The 20,933-nt window shown below is 43.0% G+C and overlaps 1 protein-coding gene and 1 long non-coding RNA gene across 8 annotated transcripts in view; both read left to right on the top strand.

The window, feature by feature from the left end:
• Positions 1-20,933, top strand: part of TMEM266 (transmembrane protein 266) — a 107,812-nt gene that overhangs the window by 51,403 nt on the left and 35,476 nt on the right. For all 7 annotated transcript variants that reach the window (XM_029065857.1, XM_029065856.1, XM_029065859.1 and 4 more), the window contains 3 exons: positions 5,477-5,533; positions 6,440-6,578; positions 8,023-8,138. In XM_029065857.1, coding sequence (XP_028921690.1) covers positions 5,477-5,533; positions 6,440-6,578; positions 8,023-8,138 — 312 coding nt within the window. The remainder of the gene's footprint in view (positions 1-5,476; positions 5,534-6,439; positions 6,579-8,022; positions 8,139-20,933) is intronic.
• LOC120638420 lies at positions 409-2,323 on the top strand. The gene is made up of 2 exons (XR_005660078.1): positions 409-490; positions 2,161-2,323. It is a non-coding gene; the product is annotated as an uncharacterized LOC120638420 (long non-coding RNA).

A 20,933-nucleotide genomic window follows, 5' to 3' on the forward strand; every position in this document is an offset into this window, starting at 1 on the left:
GATTAACATTGTAAGCCCCATGTGGGATACCTGATTAGCTTGTATCTACCCCAGCAGTTAGTACAGTGCCTGGCATGTAAATAAGTGCTTAAATATTATTTTTTAAAAGTGAGAGGACTTATTGGAACTTAAAGAATTAAAAGAAATTAAATTTGCCACTGCATGGTTCCCTCAAAGTTACAGTTCCCTCATCCTTAAAATGGAGATTAAAACACTCTTCCCTCCAACTTCGACTGTGAGCTCTATATGGAACTGGGATTGTGTCTGACCTATCTTGGGTCTACCCCAGTGCTTAGAACAATGCTTAACACACTTAAACCCCAATTATTAAGACGAAAATGGTAAATCCAACACGGTCCTTGAATTAAGAGGGTTTTATGGGGATGTTTTCCCCACACAAATAGGGATTTCACTGCTACAATAGGGAGAGCAGCAACAAGAATGAAGATGAAAGAAGAGACGTGGAAGCCCGGAACAGAGCCTATGTGAGGTCAGTGAGTATCAGTTCCCCTGGGCTCTGTGAGATAGAGAAAATGCACAGCTCCCAGATCACACACTGAAAGGGCTTTGAATTTATCAAGACATTTCAGAGAAGCAGCATGGCCTAGGAGTCAAAAGACCTGAGTTCAAATCCCAACTCTGCCACTTCTCTGATCTTGGGCAAATCAGTCACTTAACTTCTTTGTGCCTTAGTTCCCCCATCTGTAAAATGGGGATTCAGACTGTGAGCTCCATGTGGGCCATGGACCATGTCCAATTTGATTAGCTTGAGTCTACACAGTACCTGCTACATAGTAAGCACTTAAATTCCATAAAAAAGGATGAAAACACACCCAGAAGACAAGAACTTGAAACTAAAACAGGAGCTCAGCTAGTTTTCTTGCTAAAGTTGCGTAAGAATCCTGCAAAAATCTCATGAACAAATGTAGCTGATGGCATCAAGCAGTTACATTAAAGGACAACATAAGTTCCTAAGTACTGAGGACAACAGAATGAGAAGTCAAGGCCAAATTCAATTTTATCAGGATACCTGCCTAAGGAAAAATCATATTGTATAATCATGCTCACACTTGTTTTCTGTTTCTCCCAGATTCCTTTTATAAGTGTTGAAAGACCATTCCCCCCGCACCTCCCCCCCCCAAATGTCCAGGGTCTAGGCAGTGGTCGTAACTGTCATGGGTGAGGTTTAAAAGAAGGGATCTTGTTTAAACTGAAGGCACTTAGGGAGCACAGACGTTTTATTCATCCTTCTCTTATTGGCTGAAGGCAAATTAGAACAGAGTGGGTTGGTGGAGTACAGTCAATATACAGAGGCCTACTCTAAAAGCGGTACAGTCATCCAATCAGCTTCCACCCTCTGCCCTGCTGTTTCAGGACCCAAGTTTAAAAAAAAATAAATTAAAAGCTGCAGATTTCATACCTGACCCATATTGGAATGCTTACTGTGTGTGGAACACTGTACTAAGCGCTTCGGAGATGACAACAAGAAACAGACATATGCCATGCCCACAACGAGCTTAAATGGTGAGAGAATGGTTTACCTTTCTGAGGTGACTTTCTTCTTTCAATTCACCAATTAACACAAAAGGAGAATATACTACTTTAAGTGGTAATAATAATAATGATGAAATTTTTTAAGCACTTACTATATTATATGCAGGCACTGTACTAAGTGCTGGGGTGGATACAAGTAAATCGGGTTGGACGCAGTCCCTGTCCCACCTGGGGTTCACAGCCTCAGTTCCCATTTTACAGTGGAGATAACTGAGGCCCAGAGAAGTGAAATGACTTGTCCAAAGTCACACAGCTTGTAGCTTCTCTGGTATTCTGGATTACATTCATTCACCACTCAGGGTGTGCCTATCAAGCACCCACTGGACTCACAGCTCTGTACTAAGCACTTGGGAAAGTACAGCAGAAGCACTAGGCCCCTTAAATACCCTCAGGCACCTAAATTTTAATAAAAATATTTTAGGAGTAGTTGTCTCCCAAAATGTAAATGGCTCATTGCAGTATCACACTATTATGGCACATCTGTCATTTTTTTCCCTTTTTTTTAACCTAGCCTGGTCCTTTTTTCAACCCACTATGATTTTTAAGTTAGATCTAGGCAGAGGGCTAATGTAATGCACTAATCAGTACTCTCCTTCTGATTTTCAGATACAGCAAGAGACTGATTTCCAAGGACTGCATTACTTAACCAAAAAAAATATATATATAAATTAGCCAAAGCATTGTGTGGATTTTGTAATCCCCAAAACTGTTCTATTGTTGCAAAGCCAATACATTAAACAGGCTATTGGTAAAAAACTTTTCAAAAATAGTATTTGTTTCCAGTTTTCTTTCATTCTTGTCATGCTAGGATAATTCAGTACTGCATAAATTGATCTCATAAAACTGAATGAAGATATTGGATAAAGTCATGTCTGTCCTCTAAGGCATAAGCCAGCACATGTTTGCTCTCTAACCCGAGCCAGGTGGGCGTGCAAGAGGGTGAAGTTAGCATGAAATCACTTTAGGAATGATGGAATAAATGAGAATTCCAGGTGCTGCTGGAGTATCATAGGATACGTGTACCGTTCAAGGCATATTTAGCCATATTTCCCTTTTCTCCCAGGCTTACCAGAAAACAGAAGCTCAGACAGGAAGAGTCTTTGGAGGATTATCTCTGTGCTATTCATTGGATTTATTCATCCCAGATCTTATTTCTTAAAAAAAATAAAAAGGGCAGAAAATCTGCAGTGCCCTAAGTGTCCTCACTGACAAATGAAACAAGACTTCCCTCTGCCTCTAACAGGTTCTAGACTGGATAACAACAATGGTAATTTTCCCCACTCTGCCACAATCTCAAACTTGTCCTGGAGAGACACTAAAGCTAAGGCTAAAAACCTATGGAGTCCTTGGTCTCCCTGAAGTAACTGCCAGGGACTGATTGTTGGATGAAATACAGATTTTGAGAATACAGAGATCCATCTGTCCAGAACTAAGTGAAATTTAGCATGTGTGAATGTATATGTGGGACCACAACAGAACATCAGAAACTCAATTTCCAGTCACTCTTGATTTAATTCAACCTAGTAAGAGAGCAAAAATATTCAGGGACGCCAACCAGCCACCCTTCATATTAAAAGGTAGATTTCACACCAAAAAAAAAACCTTACTAACATTTAAAACCAGTTAAATAGGCATGAGAGAAAAAAAGGTAGGTTTTATCAAATCTACAGCTTTTCCTAAAATCATTAATGCTTGATCAAGCAAAATGGCCATGACATTACCTTTAGTTAGTATTTAGTTGATGTCTTCATAAGAGCATTCTTCTACTGCAGTGTGCCAAATCCAATTCTGTCCAAAAGCAGAAAATGTTCCTTTAAAGAATGGTGCTTTTCAAAATGTGAGCAAGAGCTTCCACTTGCTTATCAATTAGGGGCCGTGAGATTTGTCCTGCTCGGCCAAAACAGAACACCAGAGATTGTTCAAAAACTTGATTAGCTGCTCTGCAGAGAGTTGAAAGAAGAAGTTCTTCCAGTCACATGGCATCATCTTCCTGGTTGTTTCATTTGTGTTTTCAATTATTCAAGTGATATTTAGGTTTATGGAGCTTGATGACATTAGGACAGAAATAGCACATCAGACAATCTGCATACCCAGAGAGCAAATTATTTAAATGGGGTGGGTTATCCAAACGGTGACTCTCCTTGTGAATTCTTCCTTTCCCGGCCGTTCACAGGAGACAAGGTATGAAAAAAAACCACCCCACTTTCATCCTTGACCAGGTGATATTTCCCCAAACATTTCATATCTCCTCTAGCTGGGAACACATACACAAGCCTGGCTGCTCCTCTGGCTTTAGCAAATATCCTTCTATACTCTTAGAGCTCTTCTAACTGCAGCACTGAAAACGAGTTTCTGGGAATGACTTGATGCTTTCCAGGTGAGGTTCTAGGCCCAATGATGTGCACCTGATGCATCTGGCTCCTTATTTTCTCTTATTGCAAGGTCAGCCATATTGGCTTTACCTAAATGATTTCACCTGGAATGCTGTAAGGGCCCTTCTGAGATCAGTAGCCTCTAGAGGAGCAGAAAAAGCATTTTCAGTGCTCTATTTTGCACTTTGCCTTGTACAACGTGAACAATTTTCAAATGATAGATCGATCCCTAATCCTGACTTCCTCCTTCGTGGGTCCCCATATCTGTTTGTTACTTTGAATTTTGAATAGGAAAGCAGCGTGGTAAAGTGGATAGAGCCCGAGCCTGGGAGTTAGAAGGACCTGGGTTCTACTCCAACACTTGTCTGCTATGTGATCTTGGGCAAGTCACTTGACTTCTCTGTGCCTCAGTTATGTCATCTGTAAAATGGGGATGGAGACTAGGACCCCCATGTGGAACATGGACTGTGTCCCACCGGATTATCTTGTATCTACCTGAGAGTTTAGAACAGTGCCTGTCACATAGTAAATGCTTAACAAATACCACAAAAAGATCATTATTGCTTGTAGGACTCTTTGAAAATAAAAAGCACTAGGCACCAAGCACAGTACTGTAATATTTGTTAATTGCCATTTATTTTATAAATAGCAATTAGAAACTGAGAAAAAAAACAGATTAAGCATTTTGTGGAGAATTTTATGTTGGGTTGTTGGATGTTTTTCTGATCCCTATTTCTTAGAACTAATTAAACTCAACTAAGTTTTCTTGCTCTATAACAAATCTGAAGGGGAGGTAAATAAGGGTTTTGTTTAAAGTTGTACTTTCATTTTCATAGCAGGAAACAAAGATGAAGGTGTTGGAGTAGGAACAATCCTAATCTGATACTGTAAATCCAAGCCATACTTCAATTAATAGAGAAGAGGAGACATTTTAAAACAAACAGCATATTCAGGAGAGGCTAACTCCTGAAAGGGTAATTATTAGCAAAGGGTAAACAACCATCTGGGAGACTCTTCAAAGCAAATTCATAGACTGAGTCACCACCATTTTTAATAAAAAAATACTCTCTTGGAATTTCTTCTATAATCACATTTAATATCATGAGCATAAATTAGGGTCTAGCATCAATCCCTCAATTCTGAGAAAAGCAGCATGGTCTAGTGGGTAGAACTTGGGCCTGGGAGACAGAAGGACCTAGGTTCTAGTCCCAGCTCTGCCACTTGTCTGCTGTGTGACCTTGGGCAAGTCACTTCACATCTCTGTGCCACAGTTACCTCATCTGTAAAATGGGGATTAAGCCTGGAGCCTTATGTGGGACCTGATTATCTCATATTTACCACAGCACTTAGTAAAGCGCTGGGCATATTGTAAGCCCTTAACAAAAATCACAATTTATTATTATTAATAATAATATTAGTAATAATTACAATAAAATAATAATCACTCAAAGAGGTATGGAATATGCTGTTCGCTGATGAGAAACTTTGAATATATAATATCCCTAAAATAAATTGAAGCTGTTGTCTCTTTTCTAAATTTCTCTCCTCAGACTATTTTAAGAATTGTGGTCCTCGGAATATGGGACTATATTGAAAACAAAATTGAGGTAAGGCCAATATAACACCTCCATATTCTTTTGCTTTGGAAGGAAATCATCTTGTTGTCTTTCTCCCCCCTTCTAGACTGTGATCCCATTGTTGGGTAGGAATTGTCTCTATTGCCAAATTGTACTTTCCAAGTGCTTAGTACAGTGCTCTGCACACAGTAAGCACTCAATAAATATGATTGAATGAATGAATGAATCTGCAGATTTCTTTGGCGCTCTAATGGGGGTAAGAAATGGTAAAAGTGGCAAATGGAATGGGTTTTCTGATTTACAGTGTATGACTTTTCAATGGGACTGATAGCTCACCAATATCACAATATGTTAACAGAGGGCAAAGGCTTGAAAGCTCTTGAGTTTTGCCTACCTTGGCCGAAATCAGGGCCAGCCATGAGCTTATTGGTTCTTTACATTCCTCTTTGGAAAGTTTAGGATGCCAGAAGCAGACATGGAATACATTTGAGAAAAACACAGTCCAATCCAGTAAAGCCATAGATCATCTATAAATTGTTGATCAAAGGTGCATCATCATGGATTTAACTGGAATAGGATTAAACATTGGAGACTCCAATTCTCAGGCCGATCTCTCCTCCCACAAATGCACTGCTCTCCCAAATAATCTCGTGACTTGGTCACCGTGCTTCAGAGGTGAATGAGTCTTGGAAACTGAGGAAAATTCTGGGACCACAGAAAAACCGTCTTTGCTTTCCGATAAATCGAAGAATCTTTTATTTGACTTTTCCATGTCTCCTGTAGATTATCTCCAGTGCTTTATTTGAAAAAAATACTATCGTTTGCCCCTTTCCCCTGCCTGGGCCTCAGACCCTTTTACACGGTCTTCTTTGAGTGGTTTTGATTCCTCTCAAGGCATTTTAGTAACCTGAGCTCCTGAAATCCTTTTCCGTTTAGGTTTTTGATGGGGCCGTGATTATCCTGTCCTTGGCCCCGATGGTAGCATCCACTGTAGCCAATGGGCCCAGCAGTCCTTGGGATGCCATCAGCCTCATTATAACTCTGCGGATTTGGAGAGTGAAGAGAATCATCGATGGTAAGTGGCAAGCCATGAAAATATGGGGAAAATGGTTGATTTACGGCAAGTGGCATATAGTAAATCTGTACGGCTTACGGTTAATCATTAGGGTTGTCGCTCCTTTGTGTTTGCAGGGAGTAGAGAAAGAATTATAACAAATATCCTTCTCCACTCCTTGTGTTCCAGTTGGATTGCTTCATCTGTGTTATCTCCTACACCAATCCCTTTGCCTTTTACCCAAAACATTAAAGTGTCGTCTCCTTGAGGACAGAGACCATGTCTTCTGTATATACATTAGAGAAGCCGCATGTCTCATTGTAAAGAGCCCGGGTTTAGGAGTCAGAGGTCATGGGTTCTAATCCCAACTCTGCCACCTATCAGCTGTGTGACTTTGGACAAGTCACTTCACTTCTCGGTGCCTCGGTTACCTCATCTGTAAAATGGGGATTAAGACTGTGAGCCTCACGTGGGGCAACCTGATCACCCTGTATCTACCCAAGCGTATAGAACAGTGCTTGGCACATAGTAAGCACTTAAAAAATACCAACATCATCATCATATATTCTACAGTGCCTATGTACCCATAAGTACTATGTGTACTTAAGTGCTAATGGATGGCGATGACCTCTATCTTGAACTCTTCTCAGTTCCTTCCTTTATTCCTGACCTTAGGCAATTCCTCGACCTTGCAGAAGTGCTCAATATGAACTCGATGCTCACTTAAAATGCACATGAATGGGTGCTTCCTCATGGGTGTCTGTTGCTTTCAGCAGAGAACTGGCAAGAAAATGCCTGGCAGGAAGGTGATTCCTAAGGACAGAGAGATAGTAATCCCAGTTGGGGTGTGCTACAGCAGATGAAGACCAAGATGGCAGAGGGGAAAACTGGGACAGAATTGAGGATAAGCATCACTGTTGTTCAGAAGGACACTTTTCATGTAAAAGAAGTGATTACTGGCTCCCTGAGGATGGGAGAGAATCCATTAGACCATCCCAAAATCCTGTGTAGAGTTGAGTCCCCCGCTTTCAAAGTAATCCAGTATAGGGAGACATTTGGGGAAATCAGAAACTGCTTAGAATGTCTCTGGCTTTTCTTCATCCACCAAGAGATACCTTAGCTATTACTTTGTTTAGAACAGTGCATTGTCCCCAGTTGATGCTTAGCAAATTCCACTACCCCTGCTTCTCCTATTGTGTTCCCTTGCTTGTCATTTTATGTTGTTACTAAACTTCCTACCCACTCCTCTGAAGCATTTTGGGGAACAATCCCTACAGTAACAGAAGGCTTGTAGGACCGGCAGCTGTCTTGTTGTTGGGTTTATTGAGGACCATGGGTGAAATAGAAGAGCTTAAAAAAGCCAGTGAGATTCCAAGGCAGGCCGCTGAGTGTAACTTCCATCCCACTCCAGAGAAGCACTGTCACTCTTGAGTTTCTTCAGGCAGTTGTGTTCCTCTTTTTCCAGCTTATGTTCTGCCAGTGAAAGTGGAGATGGAGATGGTCATTCAACAGTATGAGAAAGCAAAGGTCATCCAAGATGAGCAGCTGGAAAGACTAACGCAGATTTGCCAAGAACAAGGGGTAATAAGCTATTTACTTTACTTTGGCTGGGGTTTTGCAAAGAAAATTGATTTATTTTTTTTTGAGGCTTGAAATGGCCAGATTCAATTCTTGGGATCTGATTTGGGAAAAGTACCCTAAAGAGAGAAACTAAGTGACATGTTGCAAGCTTTAAGATTCCTTTAGAGCATACAGTCTGCAGCTGCTGTAAGGAATTTTCAGCTTCTTCCTGTGCCATCAGAAGGCTGGATCCCCAGACCTATGCTGGAAGGCAAAAGCGATGGGGATATGAGTGACAGGAGCAAGGGGTGCGGGATCCGGCCTCGAAATGGTTTATACTAGCCCCAGTGTGACTAGTGTGACAGTGTGACTAGGGTGGCTAGGGTGCCAGAGAAGCAGCGTGGCTCAGTGGAAAGAGCATGGGCTTTGGAGTCAGGACTCATGAGTTCGAATCCCAGCTCTGCCACTTGTCGGCTGTGTGACTGTGGGCAAGTCACTTAACTTCTCTGTGCCTCAGTTCCCTCATCTGTAAAATGGGGATTAAGACTGTGAGCCCCACGTGGGACAACCTGATTCCCCTATGTCTACCCCAGCGCTTAGAACAGTGCTCGGCACATAGTAAGCGCTTAAGAAATACCAACATTATTATTCCTGAGATGCAGTGAGGTCTAGTGGAAAGAGCCTCATCGGAGAAGCAGCATGGCCTAGTGGATAGAGTGCGGGCCTGGGAGTCAGAAGGTCCTAATCCTGGCTCTGCCACTTGTCTGCTGAGTGACCTTGGGCAATTCACTTGACTTCTCTGTGCCTCAGTTACCTCATCTGTAAAATGGGGGTTAAGGCTGTGAGTCCCATGTGGGACAGGGACTGTGTCCAATCCGATTTGCTTGTGTTCCCCCCAGTGCTAAGTACAGTGCCTGGCACATAATACCACAAGTATCATTATTATTATTATTATTATTATTGGAAGCAGAGGATGTAGGTTCTAATCCCGATCCCCCCAGTTACCTACTGTATGACCTTGGGCGGGTTGCTTAACTTCTCTTTGCATGTTTCCTCATCTGTAAAATGGGAATTCAATACCTGTTCTCCCTCCTACTTAGCCCGCGAACCCAGTTGGGACAGAGATTAATTATCTGGTATCTCCCCCAGTGCTTAGTACAGTGTCTGGCACATCGTAAGGGACTAACCAATACTACTATAATAATAATAATTATTTTTAAATTGGATAGAGAATTTTCAGCTAGACTGGATACTGTGGTGGGGGAAGAGGAGCCGGTCAAGGGGGTATCCAGTATTCTTGAGTGCCATCAGTGGCAATGGTGAGGAGTTTTTGCTTCATGAGGAGGATGACTATCCACTGGAGTTTTTTGAGAAGTGGGAAACTATGTCCTGAACATTTCTGTAGAAAAATGATCCGGACAGCAGAGTGAAGTTTGGAGCAGAGTGGGGTGAGACAGGGGGCTGATACAGTAATCAAGGAGGGATAGGATAAGTGCTTGGACTAATGTGTTAGCAGTTTGGAAGGAGAGGAAAGGGGAATTTAATAATAATATTGGTATTTGTTAAGCGCTTACTATGTACAGAGCACTGTTCTAAGCGCTGGGCTAGACACAGGGGAATCAGGTTGTCCCACGTGGGGCTCACAGTCTTAATCCCCATTTTACAGCTGAGGTAACTGAGGCACAGAGAAGTTAAGTGACTTGCCCACAGTCACACAGCTGACAAGTGGCAGAGCTGGGATTCAAACTCATGACCTCTGACTCCAAAGCCCATGCTCTTTCCACTGAGCCATGCTGCTTCTCTAGCGTTTTAGCAGTGTTGTGAAGGTTGAACTGACAGGATTTAGTGAATGTTGTGAAGGTTGAACTGACAGGATTTAGTGACAGATTGAATATGTGAGTTGAATGAGGGAGATAAATTGAGGATAGTGCCAGGGTTACAGGCTTGTGAGGCAGGAAGGATGGGGTGCTCTCTACAGTGATGGGAAAGTTGAAGGGAGAACAGAATTTGGGTGGAAAGATAAGGAATTCTGTTTCAAACATGTTAAATTTGAAGTCCAAATAAAGATGTCCTGAAGGCAGGAGGCAATGTGAGATTGCAGAGGAGAGAGGTCAGGGCCGGAGGTGTAGATTTGGGAATTGTACACACAGAGATGGTAATTGAGCGATGAGTTCTCCAAGGGATTGGATGTAGATGGAGAATAGAAGGGGACCCGGAACTGAACCTTGAGGGACCCCCCCACAGTAAGGAGGTGGGAGTCAGAGGACGATCCCACAAAAAAGACTGAGAATGAGCAGCCAGAGATCGAAGCAGAAGCAGGAGAGGACAGTATCAATGAAGCCAAGGTTGGATAATGGCATGGCTTAATGGATAGAGCATGGGCCTGGGAGTCAGAAAGACCTGGATTCTAATCCCGGCTTCGCCATGTCTGCTGTGGGACCTTGAGCAAGTCACTTAACTTCTCTGGGCCTCAGTTACCTCATCTGGAGATCTGGGTTAAAATGGGGATTTAGAATGTGAGCTCCATGTGGGACAGAGACTGTGTCCAACCCGATTAACTTGTATCTACCCCAGTGCTTGGAAGAGTGCTTGGTACATATTAACTGCTTTATAGATACCATAATTACAATTATTATTATTATAATGTTTCCAGGAGAAGGGGGTGGTCAACAGTGTCAAAGGCAGGTGAGAGGTCAAAGAGGATAAGGCTGGCCTTTGGATAAAGAGAACCTAAGAGAACTTAGGAAGGAGTACTTGTCTGCTGTGCGACCTTGTGCAAATCACTTAATTTCTCTGTGTCTCAGTTACCTCAACTGTAAAATGGGGATTAACACTGTGAGCCCCATGTGGGACATGGACTGTGTTCCAATCTGATTATCTCATATCTACCCCAGCACTTAGTACAGTGCCTGGCACATACTAAGAGCTTAACAAATGCCATTAAGAAAAAAATAAACACCTACTCCTAGCCCCAAATTTTGCAAACCCGGGGAGTTTTGTACTAGGATTTGCACCCTTTATTCACCCCTCTCTCAGCCCCATAGCCCTTATGTACCTATCTGTAATTTATTTATATTAATGTCTTTCATTCATTCAATAGTATTTATTGAGCGCTTACTATGTGCAGAGCACTGTACTAAGCGCTTGGAATGAACAAGTCGGCAATGTCTGTCTCCACCTCTGCCAACTCTGTTCCATTGTACCCTCCCAAGCACTTAATTCAGTGCTCTGCACACAGTAAGTGCTCAATAAATATGATTGATTGATTGGTTGGTTGATTGAGTCTCAACAGCTAAACTCAGATTTAGAGAAACCAACAGCACCATAAGATTTCCAACGTTTCCCCTCTCTAAGCTCATGCTTAACCAGTCCTAATTTTCCTGGCTTTCACCATGCAGAGAAGCTGGGGAAGGGAGAGGGAGGAGAAAATGGGAGAAGGCAGGCGGGAGACAGGGATGCTTGCCCCTTGCCTCATACCCTGTAGATGGGTAAAGTTCTTTCAGTCTTGAAAGCAGTTCATTTAAGTTAGGTTAATAATTGTGATATTTAAGTGTTCATTCTGCCGCCAAGCACTGTACCAAGCGCTGGGGTAAATATAAAACAATCAGTTCCCACATGGAGCTCAATGTACATAGGAGGGAGAACAAGTATCAAATCCCCATCTTGCAGGAGAGAGAACTGAGGCACAGAGAATTTAACTGACACGTCCAAGGTCACACAGCAGATAAGAGGCGGAGTCAGGATTAGAACCCAGCTTCCCTGAATCCCAGACCCTTGCTTTTTCCACTTGGCCACACTGCTTCTCTCTTTAGGCTAAACCCTAAAGTGGCCATCATTTTGGTAATGAAACAGAATTCCTTAAAACCAAAAAGCAGGGGTGGGAGGAAAACAGAAAGCAAGCACATGCATCTCTAACTGTTCTCAACAATGGGAGTGTCCCAAGGCTTGGAATATCTTTCAGTGAAGCTCCGGTTCATATTTTGAGAAGGCCAGGGCCTTCCAGTCACCTCTCGTGATGAGTCGAAGGGGACTAATAATAAAAATAATACTCATTGATTGCTTACTATGTGTCAAGCATGTTACTAGGTGCTGGGGTAGATATAAGATCATCAGGTCCCTCCTAGGGCTCCCTCGTAGGACAGTGAGAAGCAGCATGGCTTAATGGAAAGAGCCCGGGTTTGGGAGTCAGAGGTCATGGGTTCTAATCCCGACTCCGCCGCTTGTCCGCTCTGTGACCTTGGGCAAGTCACTTAACTTCTCTGTGCCTCAGTTACCTCATCTGTAAAAAATGGGGATTAAAAAATGTGAGCCCCACGTGGGCCAATCTGATTACCCTGTATCTACTCCAGTGCTTAGAACAGTGCTCAGCACATAGTAAGCACTTAACAAAAACACCACAGTGGTCTAAGAAGGAGGGAGAACAGGTATTGAACACCCATTCTTCAGATGAAGGAACTAAGGCACAGAGAAATGAAGTGACTTGCCCAAGATCACACAGAAGAGAGCTGGCAGAGCTGGGATTAGAACCCAGGTCCTCTGATTCCAGGCCTGTGCTCTTGCCACTAGGCCGCACTGGAAAGAGATGGTGGCGGAGGGCTTTGTAATGGAGGGGGTGAGTTTGGCTGGACCAAGATATGTAGAATGGGGAGGGATCAGAATCCAGAGAGTGAAGATAAGAAGTCAGTGAGGTAGTTAAGAAGAACAAGATTGGAGGAAATGTGGAAGTGAAATAAGATTCTTTTGGATGACAGGTGACTTCAGCTTCAGAAAATATATACTGGAGACAAACAAGGGCATACAAATCTCCTTCGTTTTAATACAACTTGAATCCCAGCCAAGCAAATGTCTGTCTACTGTGTAATATGGGGTAAATGCTCTAATTTGCTGCAGTTAGCAACTAAAAGACATTGACACAAGAATTGCATCTTCCCTCCATAAATTAGCAGCTTCATAATTCAGCAGAGAACAAGTTGTCAGCATAATAATATTCACATTAACAGCACAAGAGCCATATGGCCGAGGAAGAAAAAAATAAAAAAATCTCCGGGTGCTCTGGAATGCCCCAAATCCAGAAGCCTCATGCGACTACTAGTTGCCCCCCCACCCCCCGCTGCACCTATTTCATTCACTCTGCACTTTTGGAGATTTAATTTCCAGGTCGTTTTCCCTCTGGGGTTTCTCAGCTGTGAGAGCATATTTCTGTCTTAGAACAAATTGGGTGGATTTACGCAGGAAAGGACCAATAAAGAAAGACAGGTTCCCTCTAGGTGGAGTGACATCTGGAAAAGAAATGCAGAAGCAGTGAGACGTTTTGATGAAAAAAACATCTCCTAATCTCTATCATGTTCGGAGAGACTGGACTAGGGAACCTGTTGAGAAACTTGCCGTTAATTCGAGCACGTGGGTGATCCTCAGAGAAGGTTTGATTAAGGACTTTGCTAGAATATTCCCTTATTCCCTAAACCTCTCCAAGTGGGGACAGGGTGCTTAGAGAAGCAGCATGACTTAGTGGAACCAGCGCGGGATCGGGAGTCAGAGGTCGTGGCTTCTAATTCTGACTCTGCCACTGGTCAACTGTGTGACTTTAGGCAACTCACTTAACTTTTCAGTGCCTTAGTTCCCTCATCTGTAAAATGGGAATTAAGACTGTGAGCCCCACTTGGGAAAACCTGTTAACCTTGTATCTACCCCAGCATTTAGAAAAAAGGTTGGCACATAGTAAGTGCTAAACAAATACTATTATTATTATTATTGATATGCTACGCATAGCATTGTTCAGCCTTAAAAGTCAACCCTGAATAAGTAATATTCAGATATTTTTGTCTTTGAATAAAAATTGAATTCTCCATTAAAATGTGCATTGATCATTTTCTACTCATTTTTGTCCATCCACATAGTTTCATCTCCATTCTCTTCCTGAATAGGTCATTAATAATATGGCAATGAACAGGATCCTGAAGTCTGTAGTTCCGGATGCATGTTTTAAACTTAGCTCCATCACCATTTATGGGGGCAGGAAGGGGAGGGGGGTGTGTGTGTAGAGCCTGCCCTAAAGGATCACTTAGATCTCTTCTCTCTCTTCTTCTCTATCCTCCGGAACTCTTCAAGTTTGCTGAGCTATTTTCTAGACTTTTATTACACCTTGCCTGAAAAATGAAATTTGCTTAAGTCTAAACTAGTTGTGTAATGATTTCCAAATGGGAGTTTAACACTGCTTTGCATTTTCATTGCTCTCTTCCCAGCATGTGCTATGTCAATGCCTGTTGAGATCTGGTTCATATTAGCCTTTCCATGAATAAGTATACTGAAAGATCAAATTGTTTACCTCTATTACATAAGCTAGTTTAGACTCTTGGTTGAGTCATATTTACATATGGTTTACCAACTAAATGAATATCATGCACATCTTGTGTCAATTATACCATGTAAACTTCCTTTTCTATACAGTAGAGTTGCCTCTTACACACCTCAAGCCAAGCCCATAACATGGTACAAGTCATTAAAAAGAGGAGAAATAAGTGTTTTGGGTGCTGAGCAAAACAGTAATAGCAATAATAATTACAATAATGATAATGGTAACTCTGGTATTTGTTATGCACTTACTCTGTGTTGAGCACTGTACTAAGTTCTGAGGTAGTTAAAAAATAATAAAGCTCGACACAGTCCCCATCCCATTCATTCCTCCAGACTGTAATGCTCGTTATGGGTAGGGAATGTGTCTGCTAATTATGTTGTACTTCCCCAAGTGCTTAATACAGTGCTCTGCACATAGTTAGCGCTCAATAAATACCATTGATTGATTGAATTATCCCAGTGCTTAGTACAGTGCCTGGCACAGAGTCAGCACTTCACAGATACCATTAAAAAAGGAGCTTACAGTCTAGAAGGTGAGACAGGCATTGAAATAAATTGCATATAGGGGAATGGCAGGGTAGAGAGATATGTACGTAAGTGTTGAGGGTCTGAGGGTAAGGTGAATATCAAGTGCATAAAGAGCACAGATCCAAGTTCAGAAGAGAGGGCAAAAAGGAAAAATGAGGGTTGACTCGGGGAAGGCCTCTTGGAAGAGATGTGTTTTAAATAAGGTTTTGAAGGTAGGGAGGGTTGTATATGAATGAGGAGGGAGTTCTAGGGCAGAGACGGGACATGGGAAAGGGGTCGGCACCGAGATGGATGAGATCAAGGTACACTGAGTAGGTTGGCATTAGAGGAGCAAAGTGTGTGGGCCATCTCGTAGTAGAAAATCAGTGAGATTAGGTAGAAGGGGGAAGAGTAGAGTTTCTATACAGATGCAGCGGTGGATAGGCAACCACTGGAAGTTTTGAGGAGTGGAAAGATATTGGATGATTTTTTTTTTTTTCCGGAAAAGGATTCAGGCAGCAAAGTGAAGCATGGACTAGAGTGGGGAGAGACAGGAGGCAGGGAGGTCAGCATGTAGAACGAAGCAGTAGTCACAGCTAGATATGAAAGGTACACTTGGATAAACGTGGGAGCAGTTTGGATGGAAAGGAGTGGTGGATTCTGGAGACATTGTGAAGGTAGAACTGACAGGAATTGGTGACTGTATATGAATATATGGGTTGAATGACAGAAATGAGTTGAGGATAATGCCAAGCTTATGGGCTTGAAAACCATCCTGTTAAATCTAAACCTTTGCACATATAGATATCCCTCAGCTGAAAGCTCATCCTGTAGATTGTAAGCTTGTTGTGGGCAGGAATGTACCTGTTATATTGTTGTATTGTACTCTGCCATATGCTTAGTACAACACGGCCTAGTGGATAGAATACGGAGCTAGCTGACCGAAGGACTTAGATTCTAATCCTGGCTCCACCACTTGTCTGCTATGTGACCTTGGAAAAGTGACAACTTCTCTGTGCCTCAGTTCCCTCATCTGTAAAATGGGGATTAAGGTTGTGAGCCCCATATGGGACAGGAACTGCATCCAACCCCATAGCTTAGAACAGTGCTTGACACATAGCACAAGTTTAACAAATACCATCATTATTATTATTACAGCATTGTGCACACAGTAAGCGCTCAATAAATATGATTGATTGATTGATTGATTGTTATCCTCTCCCTCTTAAACCACGAAAAACCCAAGCCAGATTTTCAAGGCCACAACAAACACACCCAACTAGCTCTTCTGTACCTGCCAATCTGACTCACTGCTCCTATGGTTCTTTACATTTATTCTAGCCACTAGGCCACCTAAACACAGTTTGGCTCTTAATTTAAATAGAACTGAGGCTTGAGGTAGAGGACCGCGGGAATCCAGAGCCCAGGAGAGAGAGAGTGAGAGAACCACCTAGATCGGTTAGGAGCACATTGTTCCCTTTATTTTCCTTCAGCCATGGACATGTGGAAAGAACAAGAAAAGCCCAACCACCCAGGGTATTACCGAGGCTGCAGAAGACTATACACCCCACCCCCAGCGTAGAAGTCATACAACAGCAGGCACATTGGATAGAGCAGAGGCCTGGGAGTCAGAAGATCATGGGTTCCAAACTCAGCTCTGCCACTTGTCTGCCGTGTGATCCTAGGCAAGTCATTTAACTTCTCTGTGCCTCAGTTACCTCATCTGTAAAATGGGGATTGAGAGTGTGAGCCCCACGAGGGACAGGGGCTGTGGTCCAACTTGATATGCTTGTATCCTCCCCCGTGTTTAGTACAGTGTCGGGCTCATAGTAAGCGTTTAAAAATACCATGATTATTATTATTTGGAGTCACCCCCTCAATGAAGATTGAATACAATTCCTCTTCCCCTACTTAAAAAAAATGATGCAAACCCCTTAGCTCTGCCACTTTTCAGAGAAACAGTGCTCTAGTGATGCCTGAGAAGCGATCAATTTAGGAAGAATGTCCTTTATTTCAGGAGATAGAGGTTGACCCAGAAGTTGCCTTTGCCCGGCAGATGTACCTCTTCTTAATTACTGGAGCCTGCTCCGTCAAAGACAAACTAAAAACCATAGTGGGGGAGAGCTAGGAGGGTGCAAAATTTATTATTATCAATGATAATAATAATAATGGCATTTGTTAAGCACTTACTATGTGCTAGGCACTGTACTAAGTGCTGGAGTGGATACAAGGTAATCAGTTAGACACAGTGTCCTTGTCCCACATGGGGCTCGCAGTCTTGACCCCCAACTGAGGCACAGAGAAGTTAAGTGACTTGCCCGAGGTCACACGGCAGACACGTGGCAGAGCCAGGATAAGAATCCACATTCCCTGACTCCCAGCCCCGTATGCTTTCCACTAGGCCATCCCATGCTTCATCTTGCAGAGGAGATGAGGTGATGACTCTCACACTCCACACTCCTCTCCCCGGTTCATTTTGTTCCTGCACTTTTTTCAGAGACTTCTTGATCCCAACTTCCTCTCAGAGAGCCACAGTTATATCCTGGGCTTTTGGAGAGCATCATTCCTACTGAACCCCTGCAGATAAGATCCCCTTATTACCATTTTCATTAAAACTCTGACTAGGGTAAGTTAAGTTGTTTTAACTTGGGCAGTGATTTGTAAAACAGCTGATAGCTTAATGACCCGGCTATTTAGCTGATAAAATTAGCTATCAGAGAAATAACTTATGTTATCCTTCTGCAATAATTTAAATTTATATCTAACTACCAATCATTTTCTTAGTGGATGGAAACAGGCCAAGGTCATCCTTGGTTTCCCTCTGCTCGTAAATCATTAGTTTGCAACTGTCTCCTGATTTTTATTGTTACCAACAATGGCTAAAGTAATGGAAATAAACATTGGATTGGGGCCCAATGGCAGATGAGTTTTCAGGGCAGGGCGGTCAGTGCAGACAGCACTAATAGAATGGAGCAAAATTATTGCGACTGCATTAGATGCGATCAAGCTTCTGGCTAAAGTGTCCATTGATCTGTTCAAGGCCGTGTCAATTAGACTCCGTGGCTGGACCGTTAAAAGGGAAGCTGCCTCCCTTGCTCCTTCTTGAGTCTCCGCAGATGCACGGAATAAAACAACAGCCAGGATGGATGGCACCTTTACTCACTCCAGTAATGTAGATGGAGGTGTTCCCTATAGATCCACATAGGCCCCCGTCATTCTGTCGTTTTATAAATAATTGCCTAATGTATTGTATTAAGTGGGGTTATGGCCGTTCTGAAATTTTTCCCAACTCGTTCCCAACACACCCCAAGTCGACATGGCCCTGGGTATAGTTTACAAACAAGAGACTCGGAGACTGTATCCAATCCAATTATCCTGTACGTACCCCAGGACTCAGCACAGTGATTGGCACATAGTTGGCACATAAATTATTATTATGATTTCAGTGACCCATCACCTTGCCTCTGCCTTTCCCTTCAGGTGCTTCCAGCCTACGTGGATTGTAGAATAGAAAGGAAATGGGGAGGACCAGTGGCAGAGGATTCTGGGCACATAGAATGGACAAGACAATCACATGTAGTTGGTAGCTCGAAGCATCTTTCAAGTAGACTCCAGAGATCATCTAGCCTGATTTTATGCTTTCAAACAGTATCTCATCTAAATATTCCCTTGTCAAGCCATCCCCAGCTCCTAGAGTAGTGACATTCCTGAGGGCTGAGTTCCACAGTTGAAAACCTGCTCCAGGATGAGTTCAGGGATTCTTCAGGGAGCCGTCTCCTTGGGTCTATTCCGGGATTCGTCGTAGTTGTGGCCATTTCTCCCAACACTTCCTGCAACCGGTTCATTAACAGATAGCCCAGGCTATGGAACGTCTGTTTCAAAACGTTAAAAAAGGAAGAATTTATAATTGGCTGTAGTTTTTCTTCTGTGAACTAGAACGTTCCAACAGCGTTTCTGAATTTAATCTAACTACAGAATTACTGCTTTGAGGATCCAGAAGTTTGGAAAATTATTTTCCTGAAATTATCATTGGCCTCAGAAATCACGCTACAGGTTAGATGATGGCATTTGTCTTAAACAAATGGACACGGAGTGAAACTTTGAAAAAATCTTCACTTTGGCCCAGCATGCATTTTTGAGGCCTTCGGTTGTGTTTTGCCTCCTGTTGACTGGAAAAAAATTTAAGATGGTCCTTCGTAGTGGCCGGACCACACCATACACATCACCCAACATAAATAATGAATAAAGTGGGAGTGACATAAAAAGGCCATTAGCATGGGTTGTAATGAAAGTACTCTGCTTTTGCGGTTGCAGAGAAGGTGTAGCAGGCAGCCGCCCGTGGCAAGTCTGATCTCAAACGATGCAGTGGAACCAACGCGTACACGGCAATTTGTGGTTTGTCCATGCCGAGGGCCCATTCGAGCATTTCCTGCTGGGATTCATTATAGAGTTTTCGATCTCTGAAAAGCACATTAGTATTTCTACTCCTGAGGTACATTCGGCTCTTCTTCCCTGCACATTTCTGGCCTACCGGTCATATCACAATTATTATTGTTTACAATCAGCTCTCCAGCTAAGTCAAAATGCCAAGTAAGACCTCCAAAAGCACAGTTCGGTAAGGAGCCGTCGGGGGTAAACTTGAAATATTTTGACTCTCGTCCCATGATATCCAACAGGTGGGCAGGAACCAAAACAGCCTAGCTCCCATAGTATCTCGGATAATAATTCGTGACCCAAAAAATACTTGGGGTTGGACAGAAATTGGTGCATTTTTTTCCTCTGTACATTAGATGGCAGTAAAACTACTTCTGTTTTCCACCTCTCCGTTCCGGTGACCTCGTTAACCTGGTCATCGTTTTTAACTGGGATGAATTCCTAGACCGACAATGATTACCTGTCAGCGAAGACTCTGCCAGTTCCTGAAAACACCACCGCAAACCCCCGAAGCCCCTGAAAAGTACTCCTAGGGATTTTGCCCTCAACGAAGACAGATTTCCTCAGCAAGAAAAGCATTCGTTAGAACATTTAGCATCATCTCTAACATAGCTGTCATCGAGAGAAGGGCGACTACAGTTCCTATTGACGTTTCCTATTCTCCCTCAGGTTTTGAGGGAATTTTGGCGGGGGGGGGGGGTCATTTAATTGTGCTCAGAAATGGAAAGGGGAGGCCTCGATGGAAGAGGAAATCTCTGGGTAGCGTAACACTCTCTCTGTCTTTCAGTCTGGTGGGTGGCAACTATTACGCAGTTTGATGTTTGATCCGCAGAGAGCCTCGCGTTAATAGATGGGGATTGTATGTGCCGAACTTTCCAAAGATGACCCTTTGGAACAAATGAGCCATGAGAAGGAGCATCAGTTGGAAAGCAGCGTGGGCTAGTGGAAAAAGCATGGGCGTGGGAGTCAGAGGACTTGGGTTCTAATGCCGGCTCTGGCACTCATCTGCTGGGTGACCCGAGGCAAGTCATCTGACTTCCCTGTGCCTCCGTTCTCTCATTGGCATAATGGAGATTCATTCATTCATTCATTCAATAGTATTTATTGAGCGCTTACTATGTGCAGAGCACTGTACTAAGCGCTTGGAATGAACAAGTCGGCAACAGATAGAGACAGTCCCTGCCGTTTGCCGGGCTTACGGTCTAATCGGGGGAGACGGACAGACGAGAACGATGGCGATAAATAGAGTCGAGGGGAAGAACATCTCGTAAAAACAATGGCGACTAAATAGAATCGAGGCGATGTACAGTTCATTAACAAAATAAATAGGGTAATGGAAATATATACAGTTGAGAGGACGAGTACAGTGCTGAGGGGATGGGAAGGGAGAGGGGGAGGAGCAGAGGGTGTTATCGACAAAAATTAGACAAATTAGAAAGGGTTCGTTTAGTCGATGAAGAGACGAAAGACACCTGTCCTCTCTCCCACTTAGATTGTGAGTCCCATGTGGGACATGACTAG

This window comes from Ornithorhynchus anatinus, chromosome 5, assembly GCF_004115215.2.
Source record: "Ornithorhynchus anatinus isolate Pmale09 chromosome 5, mOrnAna1.pri.v4, whole genome shotgun sequence".
NCBI classification, from domain to species: Eukaryota; Metazoa; Chordata; class Mammalia; order Monotremata; family Ornithorhynchidae; genus Ornithorhynchus; species Ornithorhynchus anatinus.